At 41.5% G+C, this 12,827-nt stretch overlaps 1 protein-coding gene across 1 annotated transcript; it reads right to left on the minus strand.

Annotated features, from left to right (window-relative positions):
• Nucleotides 1-508: 508 nt before the first annotated feature.
• rdh12l (retinol dehydrogenase 12, like) lies at nucleotides 509-11,960 on the minus strand. Its single transcript, XM_080020650.1, has 7 exons — nucleotides 11,793-11,960; nucleotides 6,988-7,103; nucleotides 5,456-5,611; nucleotides 4,723-4,827; nucleotides 3,379-3,588; nucleotides 2,674-2,866; nucleotides 509-1,069 (listed from the first exon to the last, which is right to left on the minus strand). Exons 1-7 carry the CDS (start codon nucleotides 11,804-11,806, stop codon nucleotides 967-969), a joined length of 897 nt encoding a protein of 298 aa, XP_079876776.1. The 5' UTR covers nucleotides 11,807-11,960; the 3' UTR covers nucleotides 509-966.
• Between the last annotated feature and the right edge of the window lie 867 nt (nucleotides 11,961-12,827).

Consider the following 12,827-nt stretch of genomic DNA (forward strand, 5'->3'; position numbering starts at 1 on the left):
AAACTAAACTAAACTGAACACGGGCAGGGTTGCCAGGTCTACCTGATAAACCCAGCCCATCCCCACCTGCGCAGGGACCAAACAAATAAATAAAATAAATAGACAAATATTACCCGCTTCAGCGTGTAAAAAGGAGCTCAATCCGCGGGAAAACTGTGGTCCTGACAACTCTGACCGCGTGCTCATTAGCTGCTATGACTGCGCGCCGCCAGCGGATGTCACTGTCGAGTAAATGTTTTGGGCCTCGTTCTTCCCGTCCATAGATAAAAAGTGGGAAAATATGACTTTAATATTAGAAAAAAGTTTAATATTCAAAAAATAAAGTTGAATATTTCACAAATTAAGTTATAGATTCGAAAAATCAAATTTCAGAAACCACAATCTGCTTTCTGTCATCCAAATGGTAACAAAAAACGAATTATACAATAACAATAATAATAATAATAATCTCTGTCATTGAATAAAACATTACTCATTAGTTATACAAAAAAAACCTTGTTAACCATTAACTTCTACTGAATTTTCCCCGCATTTGGGTTTAAAATCGTTTTAATAAACAACTGCTGCAACAAATGTAATATTAGAACATACAGTTTAATATTAGAAAATACAGTTTAATATAAGAAAAATAGTTTAATCTTCAAAACAATAAAATAATGCAAATTTCGTGATTCAAGTGGAATTTCTTTTGAGTTTAACCATTTCAATAAATTATATATTTTTTACCGGCAGAAAGTTTTTTTGTTTTGTTTTCATGCTGTGGTCGGTATTAAAAGGAAAGCAGACATAGGGTAACCTTAACCCATGAAAGTGCTCCAAATGTTTACATGTTATCACAGTGATAATAAAACCAGAACGGTAGATATGTAACAAAAGGACAACAAATATGGAAAGATGCAAAATAATGTTAATAAAGCACTTTGGGCCGTTTTGGTTTTTCAGTGCCGACAGAGTTGACATGGAGGTTTAATCCCATGACACGTGGAGCATGCCACAGCTCAGCTCCCACAGCTTCTGGGCCAGACCATCGTCCAAGCCAGACGCCGAGCAGCTCGCGGGGGAACAGTCACTGCAGACAAAATCAATTAAATAAAACAAGATAAAAGGTTGTGCATATTTTTTTTGTTATGTTTTTCGTATTAATATTTTAATACTGTTTATCATACTAACTAGTAACTTCTTCTTCGGGCTGCTCCCGTTAGGGGTCACCACAGCAGATCATCTGCCTCCAACACCTTCTGTTCTGCATATCTTCTTCCCTTACACCAACAGCCTGCATGTCCTCCCTCAGCACCTCCATCAAGCTTCTCTTTGGCTTCCTCTTTTCCTCTTGCCTCGCTGCTCTCACTACCGTCCTGTACACCTTCCCCTTCACTCTTGCTGGAACCCTTCTGTCACAGATCACTCCGGACACTCTTCTCCACCCACTCCACCCTGCCTGTACTCTCTTCTCCACCCACTCCACCCTGCCTGTACTCTCTTATTCACCTCTCTCCCGCACTCTCTGCTGCTTCCACTCCTGGCAAAAAGCTGAGAATGCACAGCTTTTCGCCACCCTCCCTCCCATTTAGGCACATGTATTCTGTCTTACTCCTGCTGACTTTCATTCCTCTTCTCTATAATGCCTCATGCCTCCACTTCTTCAGGCTCTTCTCAAACTGCTCCCTACTCTCGCTACAGATCACAATGTCATCCGCGAACATCATAGTCCCCGGAAACTCCTGCCTGATTTCATCTGTTAACCTGTCCATCACCATTGCAAACAAGAAAGGGCTCAGAGCTGATCCTTGATGCAATCCCACCTCCACTTTGAACGCATTCGTCACACCTACTGCCCACCTTACTACTGTCTGACTGCCCTCATCCATATCCTGTACCACTCCTACGTATTTCTCTGCCACACCCGACTTCCTCATGCAATACCACCCTTCCTCTCTCAGCCCCCCCATCATATGCTTTCTCTAAATCCACAAAGACGCAGTGCAACTCCCTCTGGCCTTACCTGTACTTTTCCATCAGCATTCTTCAAGCAAACATGTCATCTGTAGTACTCCTTCCTGTCATGAAACCATACTGCTGCTCACTGATCCCCACCTCTCCTCTTAACCTAGCCTCCACTACCCTTTCCCATAGCTTCATGCTGTGGCTGATCAACTTTATTCCCCTGTAGTTACTACAGCTCTGTACGTCTCCCTTATTATTGAAGATGGGTACCAGAACACTTCTTCTCCACTCCTCCGGCATCCTTGCCAGCTTGATCCCTTTGTCTTGTCAGTCGGCACAAGTCCTTTTCTCTTTCCGTACTGTCCAACCTGTCATCCAACTCCTCGTATGCCTTTTCCTTTGCCACTTCTCCCTTCGCCTTGCGCCGCATCAGCTTGTACTCCTGTCTACTTTCTTCATCTCTCTGACTTTCCCATTTCTTCTTCGCAAACCTCATCTACTCAATGCTCTCCTGTACTTCCTCATTCCACCACCAAGAGTCATTGTCTTCCTTTCTCTTCCCGCATGATACACCGAGTACCTTCTTGGCTGTCTCCCTCACCTATTGCCTGCCTTACCTCTTCCCTAAACTGCATGCAACACTCCATTTTTTGCTAACTAGTAACTAGTGAGTCCAATATGCAGGTGGCGGTTAGTGTAGCATACCATCAATAAATACAAACTTCCCACCTGTAGTATCTCCCGCTCTGGTCCTCCAGCGTGGGCTCCACGGCGCAGTAGATGGTGGTCTGGGCTCCCTGCACCGAGGTCTTGGTGAAGGGCTTGGCTATCTTCATGATGCACTGCTGGGACCTGGTGAGGTGGCGCCAAAGCTCTGTCTGCACCACGCCAGGGTGCAGCGAGTAGGCCGTCACCCCGCTACCTGCAGGAGAAGACCAAAACAACGCTAACGATAGCTCTTATGTTGCAAGATCAAAACTGCAAGGCTGCATTAACGCATGTAATTCATCAGCATCGGACAGATGACCAGCTCCAGCAGAACGCTTTTCACCCTGACAGCGACGGCAATTTGTCTTGATGAAAGGTTCGACTCTTTTTTTGAGTTTTTCAGACACTGATTATTTGGTGGAGTGGCTGTCACGCACGGTGAGCGAAGGAGGACTTACTGAACTGTGTGTCAGAAGAGTCCGTTTGGCTCTGAGAATGGAATCCTCACAAGAACCATTTAATTTTGTCACAATCATTTGTTACCGGTGGAATGATTGATGAAAAGAAAACGAGTCGTGCATCACTAGTGCACAGCGCTTTAATACAAAATAGTTGACTGTGGGCTCCACACTGAGAACTGGTTCCGTTATGTTGAAGATTTCTCCTTGTGACGTCGCCCAGCTGGACTCCCAGGACTTCCCGGTGGTTCAGGGATGGAACAGGTACCTTCCAGCCTCTTGGCCAGCGCCCGGGTGAACAGGATGTTGGCCAGCTTGCTCTGGCTGTAGGCCGCCTGCTTGTTGTAGCTCTTCTCGCTGTTGATGTCGTCCAGGTTGATGCCTCCCCACCGGTGAGCCGTGGACGACACAGTGACGATCCGTGCCGGAGCCGAGCGCAGGATCAGATCCATCAGCAGGTGGGTCAATAGGAAGTGACCTGCAGAGAGATAGAGATTTTTATTCATTTTTTATTAAGTTTTTGGTACTGAAATGTTTAAAGAGGGGTCAAAAATATGGTATCATATTTTCTCTACAGACGATTAGTATTAAATCAAAAAGGCTTAAGCCTGAACAATAGAATAAAAAGAACAGAATAAAAAGTAAAGAATTTTTAAAAATAAAAATAGAACGACAGAATAAATAGTAAATTAAAAATAGCCAAATATACAAATAGCTGAAAAAAAACCCCAAAGAACTCATCACTATTTAATATGTGTGTAAATGTTTGTTGAACAGTGTGTGAATGGTTGATGTATTATACTTGAACTTGTATTTATTTATTCTAACCCTGAACCCAAATTCTTATTTTTTGTCGTTCATTTTTAGGTTTATTGCTTAGAACTATATTATTATTTACTATTGTTGTGGTGTGAGCTGATGCCACTTCCCTGCAATTTCAAAATTAAGTATCTATCTATAAGTATTGTTTATAGGGATAAATGAAGTATCTATCTATAAGTAGTATCTCTAGGGATAAATGAAGTATCTGTCCATAAGTAGTATCTATAGGGATAAATAAAGTATCTATCTATTCATCTATACATGTCTTCTGCCCTCTGGTGGATTATCTGTGACAGTAGTGGGTAGAAAGGCTTAAAATTCGAAAATCCAAATGGCTGCTTTCATTTAGAGACACACCTGCATGCTGTGATCACTACATTGCCATAAATGCCTGATGTATCAAATATGACAAAGGAAATATCCTATATGCAAATTATTATTGTTTTTGTCAAAAGGTCCAATAAGCACTGCAATTTAAAAAAATAAAAATGTTCTGGACATCATTTGATGTCAGGCTTTGCAGTGTTAATTTGACATTTCAAACAAATAAGATATTATTTACTTATTACGTCTTAATTAATATTAATCAGGACATGACATTAAACTGAATAATCTCTTGAACTTGCACTTGAACTGAATAAATACTCTTTAATAGTGAAACGTCCCTTTCTCGTTCCGTTAACATCCAAGAAACTGTGTTTTTATGATGAGAAGAAAACAATTTAAAACCTAGTAACCTGAAACACAGTCATTTCATCAATTTTATGTTTCTTTTTGTTTTCAAACCTACCCAGATGATTGACTCCAATCTGCATTTCAAAGCCATCCGCTGTTTTCCCGTATGGACAAACCATTACCCCAGCGTTGTTGATGAGGATGTTGAGTTTTGGCTCGTCTGAAAAAAACAAACAAAAATATATATAAAGTTACTGTTATTGTATATTGTGAACTTTTTTTTATTTTATTTTTATTAACCTTTAGTAATACTGGTAGAGACAAAATTGAACTCAATGCAACAATACTGTAACTTGTACTGACTGTAGACCTAAGTCTGCTTCACAAACAGCAAAAACAAAACAGAATTCCATTCATTCCTGTGGAGAGTTGTGAAAAAAGCTGTGACGTGCTGGGGAGTAGAATTATGCTTTAAACTCTGATTGATGGAGCTTGGTAAATGTCCAGTTGGGCAAACTACTTGCTAGAACAAGCTCTCCCACTTTCTCTGACATATTTTGGGATGTGAAATGCAGACACAGCTCATCCGATGGCCACGAGGGAGATGATCCGACTGCCGCGTGCGATTACAGATGAGGTGTGAAGCGAGTTGAACTGCCACTAGGCTGTATTGGGCCTAGTCTAGTAACTAGTTAGCATCAGTATTACAAGATTTGGCGGTTTTCCACCCAACTGGGCTACTGGGCTAAAAATTGCATTGGGCTCTTTCTCAACTGCACTGTTTTTGCTGCTGTAAATGCCTGAATTTCCCATTATTGATAAAGTCTTGTCTCATCTCCGGTCCTTACCTTTGTTAACGGCTTCGGCAAACTCCCGTATGGACTTGGTGTCTGATAAGTCGAGTTTCATGCACATGACGTTGTCGTTCTGGGAGCCCTCCATCACCTCCTTGAGGGCGGTCTGCCCCCGCTCCATGTCCCTGCAGGCCATGATCACCCTCGCTCCTGAAGAACAAATCAAATAGCAAGGAGAGAGAATTCTGAGTGTGGGTGATGAGATGATGAAGACATATGAACAAGAAAAAAATCTAATGTTATTTCATATCCACACATTTTAAATTCATCCTGATCTAAATTTTTCTCACCCAAAAACCTAGTGTGGTGAAGAAGAAGAACAAGAATAAGAAGAACAAGAATAAGAAGAACAAGAACAACAAGAAGAATTCAGCCACCAGCACAAACAGGGAAAATCTGCATTAATTTAAATCATTTTATTATTATCATTATTATTTTCAGGCTACAGCGGTTAAATAAGACAATTCACTGCTGATTCTGTCTTGATGCAATTGGTGGCAGATGGCTTTTTCTGTATTATTTAAATGAAAGAAAATCAGAAGTGTAGTGCAACATCTAGCGGCATCACAACGTCAGTGCAGGCCATGTGTCATGACCAAGAACCTTCCTCTAATCTTCTTCCACAGATTTCAAAAGAGTAACACACACACACACACACACACACACACACACACACACACACACACACACACACACACACACACACACACACACACACACACACACACACACACACACACAATGATTGCACAACATGCACTGTGGAGATTAAGTGGAATTTGAAAAAAAGTCAACATTTAACCTGGATTTTAAAGGTTTAGGCAACTTAATTTATACAAAGTTGCTTATTAAATGTATTTCAGTCTCCAGGTGAATGAATTGGCTGTGCACACTCAAAGGCGGTGTGTTCTGTGAATAACAACCAAGGAAAAGAAAACTCGAACAACGACGTTGTTGACTAAAACGGGCGGGCTCCAGTATCATGGTATTACTCAGGCAAGACTTTGTTTAGCGAGCGATACGTCACACCCAGACTATGCAACAGTAAAAAAAAAAAAAAAGAAAAATAAAAAAAAAAAAAAAAAGGGGGAGATTTGATATTAATCTGTTACTGGCCCAACTACATTTTCATGAAGAGGGAATTGTCACAGTGTAGTTGGTATGGCGTAGAGAAAAAATATGAATAAATAAATAAAATATGAAATAATAAAAATAAAAATAAAAAACACAGAAGAATAAAAAGAGAATGCTTCACAATATACTAAAGTAACTAAAGACAAAAGTAGCAGTAAAAGAATAATAATAACAACAACAACAACAACAGTAATAATGATAATAACAAGAATAATGATAATAATAATAACATTGGTAAAAAATAATGACCATGACAATAACAATAATAATAATGTTAATAATGTTATAATAATAACAAAAACAACTCACAGAACTAACAGTACAAGACAGCAGCTATGCCTAGTTCTCAACACAAACAGGATAACCTGAATTGACCGGACCATGGAACTGACCTCTCTTCGCCAGGTCCAACGCCGTCTCCTTGCCGATCCCGGCGTTGGCCCCGGTGATAACCACGGTTTTGTCGTCCAGCCTGGTGGCGGAGGACCACGGAGCCCGGAAAAGGTTCCTAAAAACACACAAAAACACACGCAAACTCAGGTCCGGGACTATTTACGAGAGGTTTCATTTAACGCAGGGGTGTCAAACATACGGTCCACGGGCCGTATGTTTGACACGTATGTCAGGCCCGCACACAGGTTTAATCCGGCCCGCGAGATGATTTTGCAAAGCATAAAGTTGAGCTGCAATTTTTCAATGAATAAAAAACTGCTGTTCTAAATGTGTCCAGTGCGTGTCGCAATAGCAATTCTGTTAAGCAAGCAAAATGTTTATACTGGGGCTGAACAAGTAGGCTACAGCCAGTCCAAAGCTAGCTTGTCATTCTGCCTGACCAATTTGAACATTACGTGCTTCGGCACCCTCATTGCCCCAAAATGTCTCTGTCAAAAAAGAGAACAGTAGACGCAGAGTGCAGAGTTTTCCAAGAAAAATGGTCAACCTCCTATTTATTCACGGAAGTGAATGGGAAAGCTGTGTGTTTGGTGTGTTCACAGCATGTTTCAGGGCTGAAAGAATATAACCTTCGTCGCCACTATGCGACTCTTCATGCCGACAAATACAACAACTTTCAAGGACAACAGAGAAGAGAGAAGGTGAATGAATTATTGGCGGTTCTGAAGAAACAGCAAACTGTGTTTGATTTCTCGGCTACGAGTAATCAGTGACGCTGCAGTGAAAGCCAGCTACATTATAGTTAATAACATTGCAGTGGCTTCAAAGCCATTTATTGAGGGGGAATTTGTAAAAACATGCATGCTGAAGGCTGCGGAGATTGGGTGCCCTGAAAAGCGCCAGGCTTTTGCAAATATCAGCCTGACAAGAAATACAGTTGCAGACAGGATTTCTGATCTTTCGGCGGATTCGGACAGCCAATTGAAGCGCAGAGTAAAGTAATTTATTGCTTTTTCAGTTGCAATTGACGAAAGCACGGACATTCCTGATGTTGTGCAACTGGCAATATTCATCCGCGGAGTTGATGACACTTTGACTGTCACCGAGGAGTTCGTGCCAATGACGGACACCACAACAGCAGCTGATATTTTCACCGCACTCGTCGGCGCACTGGACAGGCTCGAAGTGGACTGGTCCCGCGCTGTCAGCCTGGCTACATATGGTGCGCCCTCAATGGTCGGGAAAAAAGCAGGTGTTGTGACAAAGTTCAGAGAGAAAGTGCAGACTGCAAATGGAGGCATGCCACAGACATGAAGCGGTTCAAAGGTAAAATAACGGGACTATTGCGGGAGTTTGAGACACGCTTTCAGATTTTTGGTGAACTGGAGAAAGACTTCAAAGTTTTTTGCTCGCCATTCACCGTAAATGTTCTGATCTGCCCGTCAACATCCAACTTGAAATAATAGACTTGCAGTGTGACTCAGATTTGAAGGGCAAGTTTGCCGCAGCTGGCTTGGACACATTTTATCAGTATCTCTTGCCACGTTACCCCAACTTGTCAGCCCTTGCTGCAAAAGTGTTGTGCATGTTTGGAACCACAAGTTTTTTCTGTAATGAGCATCAATAAAACAAAGCTGCGCTCAAGGCTCACAAACAAGCACTTGAATAACATCCTGAAATTGGCTACCATTCAGGATGTGACGCCTGAAATTGATGCAATTGTGAAAGCTAAAAGATGCCAGGTTTCAGGAATGAAATAATGGGTAACCCCGCTTAAAATGCTGCATGAGATACTGCACGCTGATATAGTTCTGTGAAAATGATTGTCTTCTGTGGAAATTTAAAGAAAATGAAGTGTGTGATTTACTGTAATAATGTCTGTCACTTCAGTTCATTAGTTTGGTTTGTTGAAATTGTTCATGCATTGCACAGCTTTTATTTTTCTATCAATAAATAGTGTAGCCTACAAGGCAGGGAGTAAAAATCAACCCTCTTGAATAGTTTCTACCTCGGTTTGTATAGTTTGTTGAGTTAGCACAGGATTAATATGTGGAAATGACAAATTAGGTATTTGATACGTAAGAGTTGTTTTATTTATTTATTATTTATTTTGTATTTTTTTTCAATCCTAGATAGGCTTTGACTTAAAGTTCAATGGCTTTGTAGACACTGAGACGAAGTCTAAGTTCTTTTTGGGGTAAAACAAAGAAAACAATCTGAAGTTGTTGTTATTTTTAAGTTTTTATGCCATGATTTTACTGGTCCGGCCCACTTGAGAACAGATTTTCCTCCATGTGGCCCCTGAGCTAAAATGAGTTTGACACCCCCGATTTAACGGGTTTAAGACTACATTGCTTCAAACTTAAAATCCATTGTGACTTGTCAACACCCCAACACCTTATTATTATCGTTATTTGAGATTATTTGGTGAATTTCTACATCTAATGTGTTGGAATTTGAGACTTTGAGTTCGGTTTTCTGACTTGTTGGGGGAAAAGTTTCGGTTTTAAGACGGTTTCGTGTCTTCCAACACGTAAATGATACAGATACAGAATTCGGCGGCGCGACTGGTGTTCAACCAGCCAAAGAGGGCACATGTCACTCCGCTGCTCATCGAGCTCCACTGGTTACCTGTAGCCGCCCGCATCAAGTTCAAGTCTCTTATGCTGGCCTACAGAGTGATTGCTGGGAATGCTCCCGCCTACTTAAATGCTCTTGTAAGAGCACATGTCTGCCGGCCATACAGCCACAGCAATCCAGGCTATTCTCATTTGTAGTTCCACGTTGGTGGAACGAGCTGCCAAAAAGGACCAGAGCAGGGACCTCCCTCCCTGAGTTCGCGTACCGGCAGAACAGATCCACGGATGACGCGGTCTCCCAGGTACTGCACACCACGCTCACGCACCTGGATGGCCAGAAGGGGGCCTATGTGAGAATGCTGTTCATTGATTATAGTTCAGCTTTCAACACCGTAGTCACCACCAGACTGGCTGTCAAGTTGTTGGAGCTAGGATTGAATGCTCCGCTGTGCACCTGGATCCTGGACTTCCTCACAGGCCGCCCCCAGGTGGTCAAGGTGGGGAAGTACATGTCAAGCTCCCTCACCCTGAATACAGGATCCCCCCAGGGCTGCGTCCTCAGCCCCCTACTGTACTCCCTGTACACACATGACTGTGTGGCCAGGTCCAGCTCCAACACCATCATCAAGTTTGCTGACGACACCGTGGTCGTGGGCCTGATCACCGACTGCGATGAGAAGGCCTACCGCGAGGAGGTGGCTGACCTGTCACTCTGGTGCCAGGACAACAGCCTACACCTGAACGTCAGCAAAACCAAGGAGCTGATTGTGGACTTTAGGCCTGGATCACAATCGAGGACGCACGCGCCCTTGTGGATTAATGGGACTTCTGTCGATAGGGTGAGCAGCTTCAGATATCTGGGAGTCCACATCACAGAGGACTTAACATGGACTGTTCACACAGACACTCTGGTGAGAAAGGCGAGGCAGCGTCTCTACCACCTCAGGCAGCTGAGGAAATTCCGGGTCTCGGTGAGGATCCTCAAGTCCTTCTACTCTGGAGCAGTGGAGAGCATCCTGACAGGCAACATCACTGCCTGGTTTGGGAACTGTACTGCCCAGGACAGGCGGGCCCTGCAGAGGGTGGTGCGTTCAGCTGAACGTACCACTGGAACTACCCTCCCCCCCTTGCAGGAGTTATACACCAGGAGGTGTAGTAGCAGAGCCCGTAGGATCATGAAGGATCCTCATCACCCCAACAACGGACTGTTTCAGCTGCTGCGGTCAGGCAAGCGCCTCCGCAGTCACGCAGCGAGAACAGAGAGACTGAGACGGAGTTTCTTCCCTCAAGCCATCAGAACTGTCAACGCTGACCTCACCAGGGGTCCTAACTGAGCCATGCACTAGGCTCCACTACCTACTGTACTGTATGTAGCATACTGTACCGCATACTGTATCACTGTTCAGGGTTGTTCGTGATGCCGTATTGCTGCGCCGTACTGTTGTATACTGTGCTGTATTATCCCAAACGCTACCTCACACTATTCACATTCACATGCCACTTTAATTCACATGCCACTTTAAATGCACATATCTGTATATACATAGCCATATTCCTTCAACCTATTCCATTTTATTTCAATTTATTTTTTATTGTATTTTATTCTATATATTTTTTATCTTATTCTATAAGTATTCCACTTACTGTATTACGTTTTAGGAGTCAGTTAGTCGGTCTATTAGAAAGGAATTTTCTACTTTTTATTTTATTTTATTTTTGTACTTTTTCCTAGGACTTATTGTGTGCTATCACCGGGTGCGTTGCATTACATTTCACTGCATATATGTATGGAAGTATGTATATGTATGTGACAAATAAAAATCTTGAATCTTAAGAAGCACTTGAAGACCCAGCTCTTCAGTGAGTACCTCCTGTCCTAACCTACAATTACTTACTACTTAGCAGTATTTATTGTTACACTAATGTTGTTGTTACACTAATCTCTGTCGCAATGTAGCTTGAATGTTATTCTCCCTTGTAAGTCGCTTTGGATAAAAGCGTCTGCTAAATGACTAAATGTAAATGATCCAGATTTAACACCGTCGATATGGCCCCGAAGTCGATGTATTCAATGCTCACATTTTGGGAACGCGGTAAACTCAACATTTTTAACATTTTTTTGAGATTTTAAAAGGAAAAAACGAACTTGAGGAACTCGAAGAAACTTGTTGTGAAATAACTGTGTAACACGCACAGTTTGTTGGTCAAGGGGAGCGTTTCCTCACCTTAAAGACTGCATCTTCTCCCGGTACGGCCCCAAAAACAAATAAAAAAAATACAACTATCTTATTCGTGTTATATAACTAAGTTATATTGTTAAATGAATGAAATAACAAAATAAATGCGGATATTTTAGACGACGCTGAGCACAGCTTGACAAGACTGACGAAAACTTTACGCAAACAACAAGGCGGAAGCGGCAGATTGCGGAATAAAATGCGCACGATGCGATTGGTTGGTGTGTCAGCCAATCAGAGCCCAGTTTGCGTTTTTTTCCCACACTCGTTTATAAACGCCAGTGCGCACCGGGAAACGTGGTCCGTGCGGGAACAATAACCAGAACACGGGTAAAAATTCTACGACTAATACTACTACGACTAATACTACTACTACTACTACTACTACTACTACTAATACTACTACTACTACTACTACTACTACTACTACTAGTAATAATTATTATTAAAAAAATAAAAATAATACTCTATTTTTACGTTTTATCACAATCTGAACTTATTTCTCCGTAAATGTTCAACTTGGATTTTTAATTGAACGTTTCTGAGCTGAGTTGTTGACGTTTTAGTGCGCTTGATATTTTTTTTTATTTACATCAGAAAATAAACCACTTAAAGGTTAAAACCTCAGTATTTTTTAAATAGAATAACTGTATACTTTGAATACTGTGTACTATTTAATTTTTATCCGAGTCCGGATGTGACACGTCACGAATGCCTGCACCGACGATGACATTCCGCTAGATGACGGACCGTTTTTTATACAGTAGTTTATTACATTAACATGTAATACATGTTAATGTAATACATATTAAAGTATTTAAATATAATTATTAATTATTTTTGTCAATGAATTAATGCTTTTCTTGAAAGAAATCACTAACAAGTCGAATTCATTTTTATTTATCATATCAAGTGTTTTTTTACTGATATCACGATTGTAATTTTCTTGAAACGGCAATTTAATTCATATCATTAATTTAGTAAATACAAAATACATCACTTTATGATTTATAATTTTTTACC

This window comes from Zeus faber (assembly GCF_960531495.2).
Source record: "Zeus faber genome assembly, chromosome: 19".
NCBI lineage: Eukaryota > Metazoa > Chordata > Actinopteri > Zeiformes > Zeidae > Zeus > Zeus faber.

Bases quoted from the DNA above. Each gene is read 5' to 3' on its own strand.
- rdh12l (XM_080020650.1), bottom strand. The intron at 5,612-6,987 runs GTCAGTTCCATG...TTTGTTCTTCAG, and splicing joins GTTGGACCTGGCGAAGAGAG to GAGCGAGGGTGATCATGGCC. The intron at 3,589-4,722 runs GTAGGTTTGAAA...ATCTCTCTGCAG, and splicing joins GATTGGAGTCAATCATCTGG to GTCACTTCCTATTGACCCAC.